This window comes from Grammomys surdaster, unplaced genomic scaffold, assembly GCF_004785775.1.
Source record: "Grammomys surdaster isolate TR1022 unplaced genomic scaffold, NIH_TR_1.0 165, whole genome shotgun sequence".
Classification (NCBI taxonomy): Eukaryota; Metazoa; Chordata; class Mammalia; order Rodentia; family Muridae; genus Grammomys; species Grammomys surdaster.
This window is the reverse complement of record NW_021604613.1, coordinates 20,007,520-20,033,472: the sequence shown is the minus strand read 5'-3', so window position 1 is coordinate 20,033,472 and position 25,953 is coordinate 20,007,520. Positions and strand designations below refer to the sequence as shown.

General features: G+C 35.8%; 1 protein-coding gene across 4 annotated transcripts in view; it reads left to right on the top strand.

Moving 5' to 3' along the window:
- Positions 1–25,953, top strand: part of Kansl1l (KAT8 regulatory NSL complex subunit 1 like) — an 89,694-nt gene that overhangs the window by 15,089 nt on the left and 48,652 nt on the right. For 3 of the 4 annotated variants that reach the window (XM_028765565.1, XM_028765564.1, XM_028765563.1), the window contains exons 3-5: positions 11,786–11,927; positions 17,531–17,728; positions 18,123–18,244. In XM_028765565.1, coding sequence (XP_028621398.1) covers positions 11,786–11,927; positions 17,531–17,728; positions 18,123–18,244 — 462 coding nt within the window. The remainder of the gene's footprint in view (positions 1–11,785; positions 11,928–17,530; positions 17,729–18,122; positions 18,245–25,953) is intronic. The other variant, XM_028765566.1, reaches the window with a different exon arrangement.

The following is a 25,953-nucleotide window of genomic DNA, read 5'->3' as shown; positions in this document are numbered from 1 at the left end:
TCTATTTCTAGATGACATTTTAACTATCGTTAGTTAAACGAGGCTCTATTAGTACTGGACGCCTTCAAGGACTGGCAACAGAGTATGCCTTTAAAGGATGACCTGCTTAATTTTAGGTACAAACATCAGTGAAACTATCTGAACAGCTATTGTTAAGGATCAGATTTTAAAGTTCACAGGTTTTTGTGGCCTGGCACTATGTATTTTCAAAGTAATTTTGGCTATTTTGCAGAATATAAGATTATTTGGGAATGTATACTGTATGGTGGTATTTCAGAAATGCCTGTACTTAACTTTTGGTTAATTTGTAGTTTCCTTTTTTGAGGAACAAAGGTAGTTTTATTTTGGCTTCTGTTTGTTTTTCTTGCTGCTGAGGCTGTTTTAATAGTCTTTTACCCTCTTTCCAGAGCCATTATAGTGTTTGGAAGAACTACAAATAAGTCTACATATATGGTGCCTTAGAAAAAGATAGGTTTCTGCTGAGCTGTTTTAAATTTGAAACTCAGAACTTTTTGTTGGAATTTTAACTCCACTGTTCAGCTAGACTTTTAGGTAGAGTTCAATTTATGTAATTGTTTACTTTTTGTACAAAAGAAATATGTATGCATGGGTGTATATACACAGGATATTTATTGAATTATTTTTTCCTTTGCCAGTATGCTTCAGTCTGCTTTAAAAAAATGTATGCTTTTGTTTCTTTATGTCCATAGTTGTCAATGTTCTGTATCACACAAGAATTGTGTTAAAAACAGTTAAGAGTACTTAACAGAGAAGAAAAGCGTGGTAGCGAAACTGTACATGAAGATATACCCCATTTTCTCTCTTCCTTTGACTTCATAGGACTTGAGAGCAGGAGGAGGGTGGAGCTAAATTTTCTGGTTAATGCATGAATTCTTTTAAAGTCATGCTAAAGCTTTGTTTACACGGTTTATGCACTGAATTCTGCCAGGGTTCTAGTCAAATGGAAATAATATCTTACTTTATACCACTCTTTCTTATTTGAAACCCTTTAATACCCTCACTCCTTAATTTTGTTTGTCATTATGCCAGAATTTCTAGATTTCACCTTTCTTACTTTTATATTTAGTATTATTTTTGTTGTTATTGAGGAAGAATCTTGCCATGTAGCCCATTCTGGCCTTGGAGCCACTATTCTGCCTACAGATCACTAAGTTTTAGGATTGGGTCATGATCCAGCATGTCTGGCTGACAGTAAACACTTCAATTAAGAACTTGTTAACTGATCCTAATGGCAGAAAGTATCTTTGAAGGAGAGCTTTATTAAGATAGACTAAGCTGTCTTAGCAGGGGGACGACCTCCACATATCACAGATGAAGGACTTTGTTTTTTTTCTCACTTAACAGTTAACAACTAGGCATGCTCTGACTTGTTAGCTCTGTTGTCTCCCTGCACTGACTCACTAGCACTCCCTTCATTTCCACACCCAACTATTTTTAAGGAGCCACTTAGTTAGTTAGGCAAGCTCCAGCAGATGTACAGATTATTTTGGCTTACCAAGAGTTTTAGACTGGGAAATGAAGTCTCCAGCTGTTCTGCTCAGGGCTCAGAGCTGAGTTCTGTTATAATCCCAGCATTCTGGATATTGAGGCAGGAGGATTATAGACCTGAGGGTAATCTGGGCTATAAAGTGATTCTGATATGATACTAGCCTATACTATGTAGTATGGCTCTCTTCAGAAACCACAGAAAAGAAAGAAAAATGACTAGACATTGGGAAAGGGACTGTAGATATGCAGTCTGTTTGGTTATCTTTGGCTTTCCATATATGCCTTTCTCTTATTTAAAATATACCAGTTTCTCAAAGATGTCAAGCTAGAATCATACAATGAAGTACAGTATTCCTCTGTTCTAAGATGTTGTTCATCAATGTGACGAACTATAAATTAGCAAACATATTTTGACTTTCTGTTTCTTATAAGATGCAGTAAGAACAATAAAGGTACAATAAAATTCACAGGAGAGCTGCTGGGTAAAGGCCAGTGGATTAAAGTACTTGCTATGTAAGCATGAGGATCTGAGTTTGATGCCCAGCTCACAAGTAAAAAGCTAGATGTAGCTGTGTATACCAGTAATCCCAGTCCTGGGATATGGCGAGGGGGAGATCCTCGGATAGCTGGGCACTGAGTGTAGTTAATGGGTGAACTCCAGTTCAACCAGTAAGAAGCCCTGTTTCCAAAAATAAGGACAGCAGTTGAAGAAGACAGCTTCTACAGGTATGTCCATCATACACAAAAGTATTCTAATTGGTTAAAAGAAAAATGTGGATATGCACAATAGTTCCTGGTCTTTACAACACCAAAACCTGGTCTAGCAGTAGAGTAAGGTCTTGGAGGGATCCCAGTTTTGCTATGTGAGATAACAGTCATTTCCTTTGTTTTCTATAGAATCTAACTTAGCTGTCTAGGAATGTATTCTCATATACTTTATGACTATATGCCTTTATAGTAAAGCATTATTGGATGTTGCACTCTTTTCTTAACCCTGGACCCAAGGTTTAGTTTGTTAGTCTTGTGGCAGCTTTTGCTAACAGAATTCTCAATGTTTCAGCTTTTCCCATCTTATAAGTTACATATGAAAATAACTAAAGCCAAATTTCTCTTTTGCTGGTAATTAAGCTTTGTTAGTTTTCTATTTCTTCATCATCAACTTAATGAGTTGTCTTAATGTCATGCTTACTATATGCTTGGCTTGAACTAAAAGCTTTAAAGAAAGATGAAGTTGATGCAGTTAAATAAACAAGTAATTCCATAACCCACTAAAACAAAATTATTTTCTAGAGAAGGACCACACTCAACCATCTTCCATTTTCATGTTTGTGTGTTTGTATGACTAGTTACTAGATAGATGTATATGTACACATACACAGAAGAATAAGTAGCAGTAGACACAGACCTTGAAATGATGGAGATGATGCAAGGAAAATAATCTGTTTTGAACATACTTATTGAAGTCATAAATCATGAGAAATTGAAGATAAAATAACCACTGAACTCTCAGTATCCAAAATAGAAACCTATTTTTCATCCTAGCAAGAGAATGGCTATTTAGGATTCACTAAATAAAATATTGCCTACCTTTCATTAGAAGGTATGATTTCAGAAACCAATGGAATGATAGTAGAAATGTTGAAAAAAATATCAAAGTAATGAGTTATCTATTTAATGAAGTGATTTTTTTTTAAAACAAAGATGAATGCTATTTCCAAGTAAGTAAAAACTGACAAAAGTCAGTATGAATGCACTTAAAACATTTATTTTTGCACCCAGGGTTATGAATGTATTTTCTTAAAAAAATAAAAAATGAATAATCTGCAGGCATAGACAATGACTACAATAAGCTATTATGTGTTCCTGACTAAAACCAGGAATTGATGATTAGACAGATTATCTTAAACATCAGACAGCCTGTTCTTCAACTGACTTCTCTGAAGTTATTGTTGAGCTGTGCCTTGAGCCTCATGTCACAGTTCAGTTATTAGGGCAAAGTCCTATTCCAGGCATTAGACTATGCCCCTTGCTTCCCACCTATTACATCCATTTCACCCATTTCATCCATTGTGTCCTTTCCTTCTTTTCTTTAGAAATTTCTGTCTATAGCATAGTTGTAGTTAACAGAGAAGCTGCCTCAGCAGGATTTAGTAAAGCAGTTCTCTTAACCTTTGTTAGAGCAGTGATTGCATTTTCTACCATGTCCACAAATCTCCACGAATAACACCATAACTGACTTCTAAGCAGTGTCACAGAATTTTCTCAAGTCTCAAAGATCCTTCAATACTGTATTCTTAGCAATAGTCGTTACAGGAATTTTAAGTGTTCTTTTAATTTCTACCAATGTTCTGATCTTTACTAGAATACTTTAGAGTCCAAGCAGAACTCTCCCCAATCCTCAAGCAGGGCCACCTTCTACAGCTGCTCCTCTAAGACTGTGAGCATCTGTAACTTGTCATTCACTTCAATATCACTTGTCCTCCAGGCTTCAGCACAGCTACTCCATCAGCGAGTTTAGCCTGTCATTCATTTAGCTTTTCAATTTGAACTTGGTCATTTCTTCAAGATTTAGTTTCAACCCCTCTTCTCCAAACATTGAACCACCAATAACAATATTTACAACTTTTTCTTTTTTTTATTATTTTATTTTTTGCTATTATAATGAAATCATTTCCCTCTTTTCCGTCCTCCATTGAAACCTTCACATGTACCCCTCCTCACTTTTCTTCTAATTCAGTTTCTTTCTTCATCAATTGTCACATGAATGTTTGTCTACACATATATATTCTTAAATATAACCTGCTTAGTTTGTATAATGTTCCTTGTATGTTTTTGCTGACTATTTGGCATTGAATAACCAATTGGTGGTTTTTTTTTCTCTGAAGAATACTATTTATCCTGCTCTCAGGATCCCTTAGTTCTTTGTGTATGGTTGAGGCCTATCCTTTTTGGCATGTTTGCTGTTGTCCTTGTTCAGTTCATATAAGGCTGTCTATTGGTGAGATTTTATGGGTTTACCTTCTGAAATTACTAGGAGGTACAACCTCACAACCATATGACTCCCTGACCATATGTCTCTGACAATTTTTCCAGCTTTTTCTGCAGTGTTCCCAGAGCCTTAGGGGCAAGAGTTGCTTTGTAGCTGTATTTATTGGGACTGGATTCCGCTATGCAATTTGATATGTTATGGTTTTCTGTAATAATGTCCATCTGTTTTAATGAGAAGTTTCCTTGCTGAGGGGTGGAGATTACATTTATCTGTGGGTATGAGGACAAATATTTAGAATGTAGTTACAGATTATGCTGGTTCAGTAAAGTGGTTGTAGGTTCTTCTCTAAGATCCATAATTTCACTAGGCCTGGGTAGTTGACTAGGTTTCTGGTACCAGGCATGCATGATTTCCCTCTTGTTTAGTGGGTCTTCAGTACAATTATAGAGCTGTTGGTTAGTGCCAAAGTATGTGTACAACTATTACACATTACTAGGGTTATTATGTTGTGCTAGTCATTGTGAATCATAGGTGTCAGAGCTAGGTAGGATTGTTCATTGCCTCTCTTCTTTGGAAGCTTGCTTGTATATTGCTCTCTGGTACCATAAAAACTAGTCCCCAGAGAGGAGAATGGACAAATTTTTAGGCTGTCTACATCTTAAAGCTGTTTCTATTGTCTCTAACCCTGGAGCTTTGTTACAGCTTGAAAAGCATCTTTTATCTCATTCAAAAGTAGTATATTTACAATTTCTCCAGCATCTTCAGTGATTATGACTAAAGATATTTCAAAAGTAGGTACAATAGAGTGGAAACTAGAAATCTGCTTTTCATTCAATAGCACATCGGCATCTTGGAAATTACATTTTCATCCTTTGGATATATTAATAACACATTAGAATATATATCTCAATCAAATGTCCTGTCTTTACTGTTCAGCATTTTCTATCCTTCACTGTGACAATACTTTCTTCCAGACCTTCGTCACTGAATCAAAAATGAAGTTTCCAATTTTTTTGTTTCTATTTATAGAAATTGTAGCAAATTAAGACATCTCTCCCCTGGTTGTCACAGGTTTATATTGCTTTTTAAGATCAGCAATTAATAGCATCTATAGCCAATATGACACTTCTGATTTTCACAGGATCAGCCCCTTCCCTGATCTTTTGAAAGCCTTCTTTAGTAGTAGAGCATGCCCAAACAGTAGCAGTGTTGGGGGCTTCCACACCCTCTTCATTTGTGTTACTGGTAACATCTTGAACAAATTTAATATTTTTATATTTATCATTTAAATCAATTGCTTTTGAAATAATGACACCATCTTTTGTTACTTTGGGACTTCCCCAAATTATTATTGTTCACCTCAGCCCTATTGTAATGGCTACAGCATTGGCTAAAAGGTATGGTTGCCTGCCTGGGCAGTAAGGCTTGGGCTTCTGCACCAAATATTCTATCTTTGACATAAGCTTGACTGAGGTGAGGAGCCAGTGTGAGGGACACTGGTCATATCTATCAAAGAGTTGTGGGTAGTGGAAGCATTTCTGCAGGGTGTTAGTGGGAGAGCTAGTGGAGAGGCAGGTGATCAGCTGTGAGTGAACAGTGTGGCCACTAACTACACTTTTACAAGATATTCAGTCTAAGGAAAATATTTGATTTAAACTCATATCTACAGAAAAGAAAGAAGGATTGATAGGAAATGGTAAACATTCGAGATCTAGACTTATAAAACATATATTTCCAAATAATATAGGTGATAAAAATCATCAAAGATATGAAATGTTTTTAGATATGTATATTACAAATTGTGTACCTTTTGTATTTATGCTTTTATTTTAATTACATTTAGTAAATTACTGAATTGATGCTGACAGGAATATGTTTGGCTCTGAATGTATGTGTAGGAAAGAATGGTATAAAATCTTTGGTCTGCCTGTTCTGAAAGATATCTGTATTCCCCCTGAACACCCACACTCCAGTGTCATCCCCTTCCCCACATCCTGCCTTTCTGTGTTTATAACCCCTGTGTGAATGAGTATAAATTACAATTTGAAAAAAATATATTAAAAAAAACAAAAAAAAATCTTTGGTCTGTGCCCACTTAAAAACAAAACAAAACAAAACAAAACTCTAAAACCTATAGCAAATGAAATCCGAAATAAAAAGGGAGAAAACCATAGAAATCAAGGAATAATGAGTCACAAGTCTTCTTTGTTCAGACTGAGTTGATAAATATATCTAAGTTGATTAGAAAAAAAATGACCAAAACCAGAACTAAAGATATTATAGATATTATTAAAACAGTAAGGGAATATTATGAGTGATTATGTGCTTATCAGTAAAAATCTTCAGACCAAATAGTCTTATGATTTATAACAAAATTTATTGAATATTGCTAAAGAAGAAATATAAAACACGATGGATGTTATATCATTTAGAAACATTAAATTGGTAATCTTTCCAGGTGTAATTTCCAGCCTAGATATTTTCACTGATTATTTTTGAAACGGATGTGCAAATAATTCCAATCCTATAAAAATTCCTTGATAGGGTAAAAGTGAAAAATACTTCTGAATTTCCTCAGAGGCCAGCATTAGTTTGATTTCACTATAGCCACCAAAACATCCAAGATAATTGTCAACTAGAATTTGGCACAATATTTTAATCATGAGCAGAAACATTATGAAAGAAAGACACTTAACATTCAAACTAAATAAATTAATACTAAAAGTAATTTGACAAAATCCAAACCCACTTATAACTGACAGCATATCTGCCTGAGCTACATAGGCCTTGTCTTAAGACAAAACCAAACCCACTCAGAATACAATGTTACACAGACACGTAGACTTTAGGCTATTTGTCATTTCCCTATCTAGCCATGGATAGACTGGGAATGAAAGATTTCTAGTAAGTTAGATTTGATAAAGGAGTTACATCAGTAAGATAACCCAGTTAAATGTGGATATGATATTTGCACAGGCATGTTATTAACAGGACTCCGCATAATCCTTTGGAAAGCAGAGGGTGCATATGAGAAAATAATCTTCAGCAGGTGTTGGCAAGTAGACCCATGAACCAAATGGGATTTAGTTCCTGTCTTGAAAATAGTTTTATTGGAATACGGCCACCCTGTGGTGTGTATGGCCTATAGCTACTCTCATATTTCAAAGGCAGAGTTGAATACAGAGATCCTGTGGCCACAAAACCTAAAGCATTTGTTATGTGTGTCTTCACAGAAAACATTTGCTTGTCTCTGATCTAAAGGAACCCAATTCTAGGGTAAATCTTTTTTTTTTTTTTTTAACATAGTCATTTCTTACAGCTAGACATTCTCTCTTGATGTGTAGTCATCAGTTTGCTGTATTATGAGCTAACAAAAGCTGTGTTAAAGGAAAGATTACATTAAATGTCTCTCTTTAAGCCTTGGTAATCTATGATGTACTTCTGGAAAGCTCGTATTTCAGTAACTACACTTCAAAGACCAAAATCTAGACTCTAGGTTCAAGTATTAAGGCTGGAACTGAAGAGTTGGCACAGTGGATTCAGAGCACATGATGCTTTTGCTGAGGGCCCAGGTTTTTTTCTCTGCATCCACTTCTTTAAGTCCAATTCTGGGATTCTGGGGCCCATGAACTCGGTTCTTGTGGCACTGGGTGTGTACGTGGTATACATGCACACATGCAGGCAAACACCTCCATAATAAAATTTTAAGAAAAGAACCTTGTAGTATTTCCAATAATAAGTTAACTGATGAGTGCAAGCAAGCAAGGATGGAAATGTAAGTCATAGGCCACCCTTGGAAGATACACTGTTTTTACACAGCCCGTGCACCGATGACCTTGTCTTGCTCTTTGTTAGAGATAGAAATACCACGAATGGTCAGCAGCTGTCTGGGCTTAGTTTTGCACACCTTTGAGATGCAGAGAGCCATTGTTCTTAGAAGTTTAGCAGCCCAAACTTATTTACCAATTATATGTGGCTCAAGTTGTATAGGTTCTCAAATATACCTAATCTATATTCTGATTGGTTTAATCTATAGTTATATCATTGATTAAATATGTTGTTTATATAAACCATATTTTGATTTTAAATTCAACAGCTGTCTTTTAAAAAATATTGGCCATAAACTTACCTGTTTTCTGTTATGCTTGCAACAACAATTTTAAAGAAAATCATGTTTTTTTTTTTTTTATTAATCATTTTGTTTACATCTCAAATGTTATCCCCCTTCCTGGTCTCCATTCTACGAACTTCCCACCCATGCCCCACCCCTTTGCCTCTAAGAACGTGCTGCTCCACCCACTCACCCACCCACTCCCGCCTCACCCCTCTAGGATGCCTCTTTGCTCAGGCAACAAGCCTCCACAGGACCAAGTGCCTCCCCTCACACTGTTGCCAGATAAGGCAGTGCTCTGCTACATATGTAGCAGGACCATGTATACTCTTTTATGGGGTTGGAACCCCGTCAGTTCCTTCAGACCTTCCCCTAACTTTTCCATTGGGGTCCCTAGGCTCAGTTCAGTGGTTAGCTGTAACTGCATCTGTTTTAGTCAGGTGAAAAACAGGTTTCTAAGCAAGGGAACTCTTTGGATTAAAAGGCTTGTTTACCCCCTTTACATTCAGCAGAGAGGCTTTTAATTATTCCCAGTAAAGTGTGGGATAAATTGTCCATTATAACAAATTCATTCCACGAGTAACAAAGCTTCAGCATAATTTGGTTCATTTAAATTTAATCTAGTATTGCAATGTCTGTTACTATAATTTGGTACAATTTGTAAAAATAAAAATGAGTTTTGGTATTAAACTTCAGTGACAGTATCTTTCCTATAAGTATTGTATTAAGAAATGAAATTTCTTTATATTTTATTGTTTGTCACCAACTTCATATTCAAGTCAAATTGAATGTTAATAAGGAAATTTTCTTGTTTCCTGTCATGGCTTTAGTAGTAACAGTGCTTGGGGAAATAATTTTGTTAGTACTTTTTAACTAGCTTCCATTTTACACTAAATCACTAATCTCACCTGTGCAAGTTGTGTTTGGTATGGCTCTTGCTTTACTCTCCAAACTTCATGATAGGCATTTAGTACTACTAAATATTATCTCTAGAAAATGAATTTTAAATATGTACTGTCACTTTGTTTTAAAAAAATGTACAAAATTTGCAAAATTATAATCTTGACTATAAACGTAAAATGTAAATATGTCAAGAGAAACACTTCTGCATATAGTGTTGTCATCCATATTACAGGCAATTAAAATCTTTTAGAAATGGCTTTTTGGAAATATTGATATAAAGTTCTATTACACTTACTAAATTCTATGTAGCAAAGTTACAATAATTGCCTTATTTAGCTGACAGAAAACTGTTTCTTCAGTATCTCCCCTGGCTGAATTTATTTGAACATTCAATCATAAAGTTATTATTATTGTTGTTGTTTTCAAGACAGAGTCTCCCTATGCACTGGCTGTTCTGGAACTCACTATGTAGACCAAGCTGCCCTTGAACTCAGAGCAATCAGCCTGTCTCACTATCCTGACTGGTAGGATAAAAGGCATGTGCCACCATGCCTGACCTGTTTTGTTTGTTTCCATTATACATTTTCTAAACTTTTAGAGTAGTTTTGGCTTGACAGTAAAATAGTAAATATCAGGATTCCTATGTCTTGTCTCCACAAATTCACTCACAACTTCCATATCAATTTCCATCATTGATGAACCTATATTGATTTATTATTATCACTTCTAATTATCATTATAGCTCATTGGTGGTATACATTCTATGGTCTTGATAATATATACATTTTAGATACTTTTAAAATAAAGATTCATATATTTTTATTAGATAGTTATTTGTTCTGAGTTATACTTTCAATTTTTAGTGATTTCTCCCCCGCTTGGCAATCTATTAATTTTCCTTCCTCCTTCCCTTATTCCCTACTCTCCTCCTCCTTCCATACTGTACATAATCACAATTATTTTTCTAGCTTATGCAGTTAAACTATTTTCAAGAAATAATTCATTTGTAGTCTCAACTATAGCTTCTAAGAGTGCTCCTGCTAAAAGACAGAGGAACTAAGAGGCTTCAATATTTGTTTCAAAACATACATGAAAGTAGAGGTCTTTTTGTTCTTTATATCGTTCAGCATAGTTATTAAGGTTTTTTTTTGTTTGTTTTTTTGTTTGTTTTTTTGTTTTTTTTCGTGACAGGGTTTCTCTGTGTAGCCTTGGCTGTCCAGGAACTCACTCTGTAGACCAGGCTGGCCTCGAACTCAGAAATCTTCCTGCCTCTGCTTCCCAAGTGCTGGGATTAAAGGTGTGTGCCACCACCGCCCGGCATCATTAAGTTTTTAATAAGATGTTTATCTTAAAAAACAACTGAAGACTTATGTATTCAAAATAATTATTTGAAATGTAAAGTCTGGTTATGGTGGCACAGGCCTTCAATCCAGCATTTGGTAGTCAGGGGCAGGTGGATTTTTATGAGTTTGAGGCCAGCCTGGGCTATAGAGCTTGGTCCAGGCCAGGAAAGGTATGCAGTGAGATACTATTAAAAGAAAGAAAGGGCCGGGCAGTGGTGGCACACGCCTTTAATCCCAGCACTTGGGAGGCAGAGGCAGGCAGATTTCTGAGTTTGAGGCCAGCCTGGTCTACAGAGTGAGTTCCAGGACATCCAGGGCTACACAGAGAAACCCTGTCTCGAAAAACCAAAAAAAAAAAAAAAAAAAAAAAAAAAGTAAAAGAATAAGAGAAGGAAATGCAGCACAGGATTCATTTTTGTAAATCACTGTCAATGTCTTTAATTTTAAGTATTAGTTAACAATATAATGATACTTTACCAAGTAAAAATTACATAGTTAAGTCAAGTATACTAGAGTTTATTAAGTGAATTTACATATAGTTCAAATGGGTTCTGTAGTACTGGACATCCACTTTTACATGTAAAATCCTTACAGAACAGATGTTACAGGATGTTGGCATCATTCTTGTTTCCTTTTCTTTACTGCTTCATTTCCCATTCGAGCCTTTAGCATTAGCAGCATATTGAATTCCAGAGGGATTATCCGATACTGTTGGGTATATAGTATTAACGAAAGCCAAGTACTTGTGTGGTAGAACGGTAAGGAATCAAATTTCCTTTGATAAGAAATCAGTCTTCCATTTTCTTTTGCTGTAGTGTACATGTCTTCTAAAAGAAATTACATTTTATGAAACTAGTCAAGGAAGTTATTATCACTCTGCAAATCTCACTGACTTTGTGCTTTGACTGACAGTGTTTGTTTTGTTCCCAGCAACTCCAGTACTGAATGGAAGTGGCTTGTAGACAGAGCGCAAGTTGGCAGCCGATGGACTTGGCTTCAAGCTCAGATTTCAGAGCTGGAATACAAAATCCAGCAGCTAACAGATATCCACAGGCAGATTCGTGCCTCCAAGGTATTGTCAGCGTTGTTTCAGTTTTGTTAAAATTGTTACCTGTATAATTTCTTCACATAAAATAATTTTTATTAAGTTTCATGAAAGTAGCTAGTTTACTAAGATTTTCAAACATTAATTTTTTAAAAATTAATGTTGCTTTTCTCAAGCCTTCATATATATTAAGATCATTTGATAATATTTTAAACAATTAAGAACATTGAATTTCAGTTAAAAGAAATAATATACATTTAAAAATTTTTAATTGTCAAATGTATATATAACATAAATTATATTCATTTTATGTGTATAATTTAATAGTATTAGATATTTTAATAATATCAGGCATCTATTTTCTATTCCTTTTCTTTTTTCCATCTTTTTCTTTTGTGTAGTCCTGGAACTCACTTTGTAGATCAGGCTGGCCTAAATTCATAGAGCTCTGCCTGCGCCTGCCTTCAGAGTACTGTGATTAAAGGCTTGCATCACTGACTGCCTGGCCTCTTTTAAGACTGGAAACTATACCCGTTAAACAATGACTATCCAGTGTTCTGTCTCCATAACCTTAATAAGCATGTCTGTTCATAGTGGAAACATAATAATACCTATCATTTTTTGTGACTGGCTTATTTTATAGCCTGTGGTCCTTCCATTTTACGGAGATTGAAGTATATACGTGAATTTCCTTTTTGAAAGCTGAATAATTGTATATTTATCACATTTTGTTTATTGATCCAGTGATAAATATGTAAGTTGTTCCACATTTTAGCTGTTGTCAGCATGCTGTGGATAGAGTGAAAAAATTATTTCTTCAAAGCACTTTTTTCAGTGGAATAGGATGTATGCCTTTAGTGACAGCACATGGGAAAGGGAGGCAAGTAGATTGCTTTGAGTTCAAGGTCTCCCTGCCTATATACTGAATAAGTTCCAAGCCAGCCAGGGCTCAATAGTGTGATCCTTTCTGAGAAACAAACAACCCCCCCCCAAAAAAAAAGGGCACTCATTTAATTCTTTTGGCTATACATCCAGATATGGAATTAACATGATTGTATGATAATTCTATTTTTAATTTTTAATGAACTATAGTATATAATAGTTCCAATTTCTCTAAGTTGTGGCCAACATTTTTGTATTTTGCTTAGTTTTTAAAATGATAATAATACTGAATGTCAGGTGGTATCTCTTTTCAATTTTGGTTTACATTTCCCTAATATTATTGATGTTTAGCATATTTTTATATTTATTGGCTATTTGAATATATTCTCTGGAGATATATTTATAAATTAGGCCTATTGCTTATTTCTGATTGGTCTTGGTGTTGCTGTATTTTAGGGAGTCTTTGGTCTAGATAATAATTGCTTATATTATGTGATTTCCATATCTTTATGCTTTTTAAAAAAGATTTTATTTATTTATTTTATATATATGATGAGTACACTGTAGCTGTCTTCAGATACTCCAGAAGAGGGCACCAGATCCCATTACAGATGGTGTCAGCCACCATGTAGTTGCTGGGAATTGAACTCATGACCTCTGGAAGAGCAGTCAGTGCTGTTAACCTCTGAGCCATCTCTCCAGCCCAATCTTTACTCTTTTGTTTGTTGTATTTTTACTTTGTTATTTTCATGAAGTCTATTTTATCTATTCTATTTTTATCTGTGCCTTTGGTGTTATGTTTTCGTCGAGTCTTCTAGTGAGGTACTTGGTCCATTTTGAGTTAATTTTGACATGTGGAGTTAGTTCTTTTGCATGTAGATCTCCAGTTTTCCAGGGCCATTAGTTGAAAATTCAGACTTTGCTTTCTCTGTTGAATGGTTTTGATGCCATTCTCAAAACTCATTTGACCATATATGCAAGTATTGTGTTTATTTCTCTGTTCTTTGCTCTATTGCTCTATATGTCTGTCTACATTTAGATTACTATTATACTATTTTCGTTATTCTAGTCATTTTAGAATCAAGAAGTATATGTTCCAGTTTTTGGTTTGTTTCCATTTCCTAGCTATTATGAATAGAACAGCAATGAACACAGGTGAACAAGTATCTGTGGAGTAGGATGTTGAGCTCTTTGGGCATATGCCCAGGGGTGGTTTAGCTGGGCATACAGATTTATTTTTAACCTTTTGAGAGTTCTCTCCACCGATTTCAACAGTACCTGCACCCATTTGCAGTTCCCACAGCAGTAAATAAGAGTCCTTTTCCCTGCATCTCTTCCAGCATTTGATTTGTGTTGTTTAGGTGATCCTTGCCATTCTTGCTGGGATCAGATGAAATCACAAAGTTGTTTTGATTTAGATTTCCCTAATTTCCATGAGATATTTCTTAGTAATTTTTTCCTTCTTTTGAAAACTCTTCATGTCCCAGGCCCATTTTTGAATGGGTAAATTTTTTTTGACTCTTTGTTTTCTTTTTCGATCCTTTGTGTGTTTTGGATATTAAACCTCTGTCAGATATGTAGCATGAGGAGATTCTCTCCCATTCTGTGATCTTCCTCTTCACTTGGCTGTGTCTTTAGCTGTGCAAAGGCTTTTTACTTTCGTGAAGTCTCACTTAACAACTGACGCCTTGCTTCTTGGGAAAAATGAAGCCCTTTCCTACACCTAATCATGTAGTGCACTGCTTGTGTTTTCTTCTAGTAGTTTCAGAGTTTTGGATCTCAGGTTTGGTCTTTGATAACACAGTTTTCATTTAAGGTGGTATAAGTGGGTTCAGTTTCGTTGTTCTGCAGCATGTGCTCATCCAATTTTCTCAGAACTATTTGAGGAGATAATTTCTTTTGCCCCCCCCCCCCTCCCGTGTGGGTGTTTTGGTCTCTTTATCAAATATGAAGTGGCTGAAGTTAGATGTGCTCATGTTTGGGTCTTTAAATTTTGTTCCATTGGCCTCCATGTCTGTTTTTGGGCCCATATGTTGTGTTTATTACTGTGGCTCTGTAATTTACCTCAAATCTGGAACTGCAATCCCTGCAGCACTATTCTTTTTTGTTCAGAATTGTTTTGGCTAGCTGAGATCTGTGATTCCATATGAAGTTTAGAATGCCTTCTGTTTCTGTGAGGAATGAGATTGAGTTTGATTTTGATTGCACTGAATCTATAAATATATTTTTGCAGAACTGTCATTTTCACAATGTTAGTACCAATGACCCACGAGCAAGGGTATCTTCCCATTTTTTAATGTCTATCTCTTTTTTTTCCGGAGGTTTAAAATTTTCATTGTAGAGGCTCTTCATTTCCTTGGCTTGGCTTACTACTATATATTCTCTGAGGCTATTGTGAATGGGAGTGTGTCCATGTTCATCTTCTCTGTATGTGTGTTCATATTTTGTGCAAGTTTCTTTGTATCTTTCCATGTTGCTGAATTTTACCATTTCTAAAAATTTTATGATAGACTTTTTTGGATCTCTAATATATAGTATCATATATCATCTGCAAAAGGGACAGTTTTACTTCTTTCCATATTTGTATTGAAATTTTTAAACATTTTTATTCTTGAGTTTTAATTCATGTGGCTCAACATATGGTCTTTTCTGAAAAATGTACAATTGTATATGGTGCTGTTGGATAATTCTATGTATGTCTGCTAAATCTATTTAATTCCTTGTATTATGTGCTGTGTTTATTTACTTACCTTCAAGTGTTAGTTATTATTGTGGAACTGTTTCTTTACTTCTGTTGGGTTTTTCTTTGTCTATTTTGATGGTCAATTACTATCTGTATAAATGCTTATGACTGTTAATGTCCCTAATGTCTGGCTTTAGTATAGTCACCTTGTTCTCTTTTGGTTGCTATTAGCATGGAATATGTTTTTCTGTCAATTTCAGTTTATATCATTGGATTAAGACTAAACAGGTTCACATTGATACACGTTTTCATCCATTTCTGCTAATCACTGACTTCTGATTGGAGGATTTAATCCATTTATAATCAAAGTAATTAATTACAAGGATTTACTTTGGACATCTTGCTGTTTGTTTTCTAAATGTTGTAACTTTTTTTATAACTCATTCCTTGCACTACTGTCCTTCCCTCCCTCCCTCCCTCCCTCCCTCCCTTCCTCCCTCCCTCCCTCCCTCCCTCCCTTCTTTCTTTCTTTCTTTCTTTTAATAGTATTTTGTACTTCACTTTATTTCGGGACAAAGCTTCACTATGAAGCACTGGCTGGTCTGAAAGTTGATATGTAGATCAGGTTGGCCTTGAATTTACAGACATTCTCTTAGTTTTTCTCCCAAGTATTGCGAGTTAAAGATTTGCAGCAGCATCATGCTTTGATTTACATTAAAATAAAGATGTATGTGTTGAAAGTCCTTCTCTCTTTTGTGTATATACTGTTATTTTCTTTGTGATTACTACTTGAGACTGCCTCTAACTTTACAAAATTTAGCATTCTAATTTCAATTTATAATAGTACAACATCAACAGCATATAAAAATTCTCTTCCAAAATCCAAGGTTTATGTCTTTTATGGAAAAATTAATAATTCTTTTAAATACTAATCTCTTAAAATAACAATAGAAGACAAAGATAGGATCACAAACCATCACCGTGTGTAGTACTGCTTGCTTTTATAATTCTCATGTATTTGCTTTTATGTGCTTTTTATTTCCAATGTTTTTCTTTTCTCAAAAATATCAATTATTGTGCTGATTTTCTTCTCTACTGTTGATTTTCTTCTGACTTTTTTTATGGTGCTACCTTTTCTCTCTAGGTAATATTGATTTCCTTACTTCGTTTATCTGATTGAGTCCTCTTTGAGGTTATTGATCATTTTTAGGTCTTAATCTAAAATTTTATCTTCTTTAGGTTTTGAATTTAGTAGATTTGGTAATCATTATTATTACTATTTTGGAGTTGTTATATTAGATTTTTGGTTTCATGTCTTTCTGTATTCACTATTGGTTTGGATATCGCTTCTAGTTTTGGGGTATCTTTCTGATTATTTAAATACTCCTGTATAGTTAGCCCCCAGCTCTACTTTTTGATGTGCACCCTTGCCCCTTTTTCCTTCCCTCTGCAGGTGGGCAGGTGAAACTGTCTTTCGCTAGTCTTTTTTTTTTTTTTTTTTTTGCTTTATACTTGTTTCTATTATTTTCAGATGCTCTATCACCTTTTTGGTAGATTTCCAAAGCTCTTTATCTTTTTTTTTTCTCTTTGGATTAAGGCCTTTTATTTATTTACTTATTTTTATTTATTTATTTTTAAAATTTTGGCACTTCCATAACTATGGCACGGACACATAGAGGCAGTTTCCAGTCTACCATCTTTCCTTAGAGGTCTAATCACACAGGATATAGTGTGTGTGTGTGTGTTGTGGTGTGTGTGTGTACGCGTGCGCGTGCACGTGCACGTGCATGAATACCACACAGGTAGGCCACAAGAGTCTGTTGGATGCCATGGAGCTGAAGTTGTGGAGTTGTTGGTCGCCTGTGGTTGGAGACTGACCACACAGGTGCTAGGATCCAAACTAGTTCCTCTGAAAGAATAAATCGCACACACTCTTTACTGCTGAGCCTTCTCTCCCACTCCAATCAGTCAGTTTTAAGACATAAGCTATATTTTCAATTCTACATCTTATGTTTCCTATGAGGATAGTAGGATGTGATCACTTTTACTGTTTTTTACCCCCTAGGGGATAGTGATCTTAGAAGAATGTCAGCTTCCAAAAGACATTTTGAAAAAACAAATACAGTTTTCAAACCAAGCAGTTTCATTAAACACTTCAGTGAATTCTCAGGTTCCACAGAGGAGTGAAGAGCCTTTACCAGAACACGATTTTGAGATGTCACCAAGCAGCCCCACACTACTTCTTCGAAACATAGAGAAACAGGTAAGAAAATAAGTTTATAGAAATTTTTGCTTTTAAAACTGCTTGGCAAGGTTTAGATATCAAATGTTCCTCCAAAGGTCACATGCATTCAGTCTTTAGGTCATAATCCCAATCCTTGAGATGTGATTGGATCATTTAGATTCTGAACAGATTAATCCATAATGTGTAATTTGGTCATAAGGTTACGTCTTGGTGGAGAAAGTACGCCATTGGGAACACATTTTTAAAAAACAAACACTATTGCCAAATAGATCTTCATTTTAGCAATGCAAGAATACTTCAGCATATGTAAATCAATAAATATGATACACTGCAGCATATAAGTATTCTCATGACAGAATTCAGGATCTTAATGATGCTTAGCTATATTAAATTGTTAACTGTTTCTTTGTAGAGTGCACAGTTGACTGAGATCATTAACAGTTTGATTGCCCCTCTCAACTTGTCTCCAACTTCATCACCTCTCTCTTCTAAATCCTGTAGCCACAAATGTCTGGCTAATGGCATTTCCAGAAGGTAGGTGGTACTTGGGTAGTTTGGTTTTTGAATTTGGCTTATTTTATTTTGATTTTGTTGGTCTATACCTAATACAGCCATTTTTCTTCTACATTAAGGACTACAATAGTACAGTCAGTAGATCATAGGTACAGTTTTAGACAAAAAGGTTCATAGAGTTAATGCAGTTATAAAACCCTTCCATGAGCAGGTGCATTTCTAGGAATTTTAATGCTTCTAAAACTCATACCAGTGATAGTATTAGTTATGGAAACATTGTCTTATTACTATGACTTCTGTTTTGGATATTTTTTCCTTGATCTCCAGTTCATTGTAACTTTAAAAAAGCAAAAGACCCTAGATCTAGGTGGGCAGAGAAGATTGGCACATATCACCGTAATTTTCATTGATTTTTATATTAATAACCAAATTAGTTAAATTAAGAAATTTATAATATAGCAAAGAGAAAATGCATATCCTGATGAAAATCATATTAAGTAGCCATTCCATTCTCAAATGACATTGGTGAAATAAGTCTTAAGTAAATTTTTTTAAGTTTTCTGATTATATTGAAAGCATGTTTTAAATATTTCTCCAGTTTTCTTTATGCTGTCATTTATCCCTGATTCTATCATGAAAATAGTTTTCTACTGGTTTTACTTAGTTTTTAAGTGTCATTCCTTGTATCATTGAGGCTTTACTTTGAATATAAGACTTGGTGACTATATAGGGCAGCTATGATATTCTCATTTACAAGAATCCTGATTTGGGGATTCACAATGAAAGCCCTTACAAGTTGACTCATAAAATGACGAATGAATATTGTTTTCAGGCTAATACATTTTCTATGTCATTTTGCTTATCTAAACTATGCTTATTCCCATGGCTATATTACTGAGTAATATATATATATATATTTTCACATATAATTTACAAATATTTGATGATAATATGGCAGTAGTATATAATCTTGAACAAAACTGGATCTCAGCTCTGCCCTTGTGGTAGAGTAGATTCCAGTTGAGGAAATAAAAGATGCCATCTTAATCATTCAGATGAATACGTAAGTTTAAACACTGATAAAATGTTCTAAAAAAAATCTAATTGCTAATAATATCATTTTGGATCCAGGAAGACATGGTAGCTCATGCCTACAACCTTAGCACTTGGGAGGCTGAGTTAAGAGGATTGTATTTTAAGGCCAGAATGACTTATACAGTGTGACCCTGTCTTGAATAACAAACAGGCTGGTGAGATGGTTCAGTGGGCAAGAACACAAACTGCTCTTACATAGGATCTGAAGTTGGTTCCCAGCATCCAAACCAAAAGGTTCTCAACATCCTGTAATTGCAGCTCCACGGACTCTGATAATCTCTTGTGGACTCCACAGACACCTGTACTAATATGTTCATTTACCCTCACAGGAAATATACACACATATACACATAAGTAAAAATAAGACCAAAACCAAACACAAAACTTGGAGTTAGAAAGTTTAGCTAATCCCAGTTTAGCTAACTGGTAGTAGCATCATAAACTTGCATCTTTTTTTGTTGTTGTTGTTTTTGTTTTTTTTTTTTTTTTTAATACTGGAAGAGAATAGTCAAAATAAGCATGGAATGCATTTTTTTCCATCCTACCCACCTGCAAAGCTGGTGCAGCAGCATTGCAAGAGCTGGAGGTGTGCATCAGTTGTAGAACATTTGCTTAGCATGTGTGAAACTCTACAGTCAGTAACTACTACTAAAAGAAAATACATGGGAACAGTCAAGTTATTTCATGAGTGATCATGAATATGAGCTGACAACTGTGATTTGTTTTGTTAATGTTTTTACATAGTTATTTTTTGTCTTCTGTTTTGGATTTTGTCTTGTTAAATTGTGGTTTTGTTGTTTTAGTTTGAACATCTGGATCAGCAAGTGACATACTATGAATAGAAATTAAAGTGAATATATGAAATATATGTTGGTCATCTTTCAGTCAGTATAGGAAAAATATCTGAGATTATCAGCTTTGAGCTAGGATACATTTATCTTGGGTTGCAGTTTTAGAGGTTCCCAGTCAGTTGGAGGCTGGCAATGAGGCAGCACACCATGGAAAGCATATTTGGTAGAACAAAGCAGCCCACTCATCAGGAACCAGGGAGCAAAAGGGCAGACAAAGAGTCTGGGCTCTCAAGGACCCTTCTTAAGGTCATACCTCTTATGGCTCAAGAATCTCTCTATCTTATTAAAGGTTCTGCCTCCCCCTGCTCCCTTAATGCCAGCGTGTTTACCAGCTCTTTAGCATGTAGACTCAGGATCCAATTCATGCCAATATGCTTTGCACTTTCTTGCAGATAACTGACATTCTTTAAAAAAATGTTGGGGGTAGGCTGGGGATATACCTCAGTTGATACAGTGTTAGCCTGCATGAGGCTCTAGGTTCCATTCCCAGTATGACATAAACTGGATATGGAGGTCCACATTTGTAATTGTAGCACTGAAGAAGTTGGGGCAAGAGGATCAGTGTTAGAGAGAGAAAGAGAGAGGGAGGGATGGAGGGAGGGAAGGAGGGAGGGAGAGAAGGAGGGAGGGAGGGAGGGAAGGAGGGGGGGGGGAAAGAGGGAGGGAGGGAAGGAGGGAAGGAGGGAGAAAGAGAGAGAGAGAGGAGATACTGATTGATTTGTACTTATTTTAATTCTGAAATAACCATCACAACAGTACCCTGTTGCTCTCATGCTTACCGTCTTCAGTTTTGTTCTCATCTAGTTTGCCTCTGGATTAGAGCATACAAAAAGTGGAACTGGAGAGATGCTCAGCAGTTACCAGAGCTTGCTGCCCTGTCATGGGGATTAGGTTTCCTGATCCTAACACCCATGTTGAATAGCTCATAAACGCCTGTGACTCATATACTCAAGATATCCTTTTCTTCTCTCCATAAGCAAACACATGTATACACAAATATACATATTTCAAAAGAAAATCTCAAACAAAATGACAAATTCAAAGCAGAAGGAATATCTATATTGTAGTAAGAGAAATTCTAAAGAAAGAGAATACTTTTCAAAAGTAATTTGAGTAAGCAAGCCAGGCTGCAAACATTGAAACCTCCTTTGGTTCATGGAGGCCTTTTGTAAGTTTTAGCTGCATTCTCTGTAGCTGAAATGTTATATAAGGAATCTCACATGTAAAATGTTTTAGTTCTCTCAAACTGTACTCATTCTAGCTTTATAGCACATTATAATTTTGTATATTATGGAAAATTTTTTAAATTTAAAAGTTTAGTCATTCTTTAAGATAACTTGGGGGTCATATAAAACTTACTATTTATGATATATATTTTTAAATATTTTAGATCATTTTTATAAGTATTTGATGACCTTTTCTCATATTTATTGTCTTCAAAATCACTGTTATTTTCTGGGGAACTTGTTTGTATATTGTTATTCATTGATTCCTAACTCATTTATTATTTAAGGGCATCCTCTGAGAGTAGTATAATTGTAATGATTTTTTTACATTTATTAATCATGGTACTAGGAACCAAATAAGTATGATTAAGTCTTCAAAAAATGGAGCATTACATTCTGTCAATGAGGTAGTTATATGGTTTTAGAATTGTTACACTGAAATGAACATACGATGCTCTAAAGACATCCTTGGGTATTATATCTGAGAAAGTAAATTTCTACTTGAAACAAGGTCTAAATTTTGTGGTTTAATTTTTGTCTTAATGAATTCCATAATGGGGTATGAAATTAAATTCTTGTGAATCATTGCCATACTATTTATTTTTATTAATGGTAATTATCTCATGTAAATGTAACCATTTGTTCTAATTGGGTGTCATAATTTAAAAGCCAAGGTCTGTTGTCAAAATAATCACAATATAAAGTAATAATGTTACCATAAGGATGTTTTCAGTAGTCATTTCTCAATTACAAGAGTGTTGATGATAGTGTTTTCTGAGTCAGTGCTTTCTATATAACTTTGGATTCTGATGGATGACAGTAATCATATTAGCTAGATGTATAATGTCAATGGGGAAATAAACCTCCCCTGCTGTGTTTTTAAAGTGTAGTACCAGTAGGTTATTTTCATTTGTAAAATGACTTCCTTTTTATCTCTAATGATGTAAGTGTAAAACATAATTTTATCCAGGGGAAATTACTGGTAAACTATTAAAATTATGTTTAGAAAATATGTAATTATATAAGAACAGTTTTGTTTTTCAGTATTAATTGGCAAAATGAGAATACAAAATTTATTATACAGTGATTTCTTAGAAAAAAGATTTGAAGGATACACAGCAAAATGTTAATGAAAACAATACTTCATCTTAGAAGGCAGGGTTTGAAGTGATTTCTCTTGTATTTACATGTGGTGGTACAAGTGTGGGTACCCATGTGTCTACATGCCCAGTATGCCTATAGATGTCAGAGGACAACTCTGGGGGTTGGCCTTCCAGTACCTCCCACCTTTTGAGAAAGGAATCTTCACTAGGTAGACCTAGCTTGGAAGGACAGGCCTGTCTTCTATTGTCATGCTATTGCTGGGCTTACAGGTACATAATCACTCCAAACTCCTCACATGGTTTCTGAGAAATCTATACTCCTGTTCTAACGCTTGTGAAGCTGACCCCCTATTTCCTTAATTTTACCCCCTTTTCTTTGTGTGTATGCTTTCAAATTTTCTCTAAGATAGAAAGCCCTAGGTTTTTCTGAGCACAGATAAGAAATAATGTTTGACTGGCAATCATTGGCTTTCTGCATTTTAGGTTTTCATTTTGTTGTCATGCTTTTAAGACATCCTCTTTTTTTAAAATAATTATCTTTAATCTTTTTTTTTTATAGTCTAGTTTTTATCCCCTTCCTGGTCCACCATCCAACAGTTCCTCATACCATTCCTCCTCTCCCATCTCTAAGAGAATATCCTCACCCTTGCCCATACCACTCCAGGCCTCCCCACTCCCTGAGGACTCAAGTCTCTGAAGGGTTATGTGCATCTTCTCTCACTGAGTCCAGACCAGGCAATCCTCTGCTGTACATGCTGTTGGGGGAGAGGGGGAAGGTTGTACTAGCTGGTATATGCTGCCTGGTTGGTGGCTTAGTGTCTGAGAGATCTTGGGGGTCCAGGTTAGTTGAGACTGCTAGTCTTCCTATAGGGTTGCCCTCCTCAACTTCTTCCAGCCTTTCTCTAATTCAACCACAGGGGTCTCTGACTTCAGTCCATCAGTTGGGTGTATCTGCTTTTGTCTTAGTCAGCTGCTTGTTGGGCCTCTCGGAGGGCAGCCATGCTCAGCTCCTGTCTGTAAGCACACTATAGTAACAGTAATAGTGTCAGGCCTCTTCTTGAGATAGGTTCCAAGTTGGGCTAGTCACTGAACCTCCTTTTTCTCAGTCTCTTCTCCATTTTTGTCCCTGTAGTTCTTTTAGACAGGAACAATTCTGGGTCAGAGTTTTTAACTTATGAGATGGCAACCTCATCCCTACACCTGATGCCCTGTCTTTCTACTGGAGGTGGGCTCTACAAGTTCCCTCTCCCCACTGTTGGGCATTTCATCTAAGGTCCCTCCCTTTGAGTCCTGAGAGTCTCTCACCTCCCAGGTCTCTGGTTCATTCTAGAGAGTCCCCCACCTCCCACCTCCTGAGGTTGCATATTTCCATTCATTCTGATGGCCCTCGGGGCTTCACTCCTGTTCCCCCCAATACCTAATCTTGTTCTTTTCCCTTCCCCTTTCCCTCTCCCACCCAGGTCCTTCCCTCCCCCATGATTGCTTTCTTTTCCCTTCCAAGTGGGATTGAGGCATCCTTACATAGGCCCTTCTTCTTGTTAACCTTCTTGAGGTCTGTGGATTTTATCCTATATATATATATTTTTTTTGCCAAGTATCCTCTTATTAGTGAGTACATGCCATGCATGTCCTTTTGAGTCTGAGTTATCTCACTCATGATATTTTCTAGTTCCATCCATTTGCCTGCAAAACTCATGATGTCCTTGTTCTTAAGAGCTGAGTAGTATTTCATTCTGTAAATGAACCACATTTTCTGTATCCATTCTTCCGTTGTGGGACATCTGGGTTGTTTCTAGGTTCTGACTATCACAGATAAGGCTGCTATGAACATAGTGGAGCATGTACCCCTGTGGCATGGTAGGGCATCTTTTGGTATGTGTCCAAGAGTGGTATAGATGGCTCTTCAAGTAGATCTATTTTCAGTTTTTTGAGGAACCTCCAGATTGATTTCTAAAGTGGTTATACCAGCTTGCAATTCCACCAGTAATAGAAGAGTGTTCTTCTTTCTTCACATTCTTGCCAACATGTGCTGTCACCTGAAGTTTTGATCTTAGCCATTCTGATTGGTGTAAGTAAGGTAGAATCTCAGGGTTGTTTTGATTTGCATATCCCTAATCACTAAGGATTTTGAACACTTCTTTAAGTGCTTCTCGGCCATTCAATAATTCTACACCCCATTTTTTGATTGTGATGTTTGGTTTTTTGAAGGTTAGCTTCTTGAGTTGTTTATATATTTTGGACATTAGCCCCCTTTCGGATATGGGGCTAGTGAAGACTTTTTTTCCTTAATCTGTAGGTTGCCGATTTGTCCTATTGACTATGTCCTTTGCCTTACAGAAGCTTTTCAGTTTCATGAGGTCCCATTTATCAATTTTTGATCTTAGAGCCTGAGCCATTGGAGTTCTGTTTAGGAAATTTCCCCTATGCATGCCAATGAATTCAAGGCTCTTTCCCACTTTCTCCTCTATTAGATTCAGTGTATAAAGCTGAAGTCCAAGTGGATTAAGACAGACTCTTTATGCAGGCAATGGAGTACCTGCCTGTCATCCCCCATCTTGGGGGATAGTAAGTTTGAGACTAGCTTTGGTTTATATGGTAAAAGCTTTCCTCAAAAACAACTACAAAAAGAAATTAAAAGTCTCACTTGAAGGTAATATCTAGAGAGAAATGACTCAATCGTTTCTTTTTTCTCTATGGAACATAGAAATCCACCTATTTATAGACTTAATAATCTCAATATTTTGCTGAGTCAGCTAAGTTTTTTTCTGACATGATTGTTCACTCCAGAAATATTTTAAAAGCAATTCTGGAGACTGCTATTTTATTTTATTTTTAATTTATTTATTTCGTGTATGTGAGTACACTGTCTTCAGACACAGCAGAATAGGGCATCAGATTACAGATGGTTGTGAGCTACCATGTGGGTTGCTGGGAATTGAACTCAGAACCTCTGGAAGAGCAGTCAGTGCTCTTAATCACTGAGCCATCTCTCCAGCCCGAGACTGCTATTTTAACACTAAAGAGTTCTGTATATTTCTGTGACATTCTTTATTATATTTTGTTACCTTGGTCTTGAGTTTCTGAACCTAACTACTTCTCAAACATACAACATAATTTATTACTGTCATGAAGTTCTTAGTCACATTCAACTTTTCATCCTTAAGATAATCTTGTTTATCTTTTTAAAAAAGCTTTACTGATACTTGTGAGTTTCAAATCATGCACCCCAGTGCTGTTCATCTCTGTCCACTCATATCTGTCCTCTGCTGTTGCAACCTCCTCCCCAAAATAAAAAACACATACAAACAAAAATAACACAAAGCCTAGAAGACATCGTGGAGAAGCTGTAGTGTCACAGTGTGTCCCACAGTAGATTCTTCTCTCCAAACATCCTCACTTTCAAATGCTCTTTGGAATGAGTCACTGCTCTAGTTCCAGGTGTGGGCTTCTGCCCT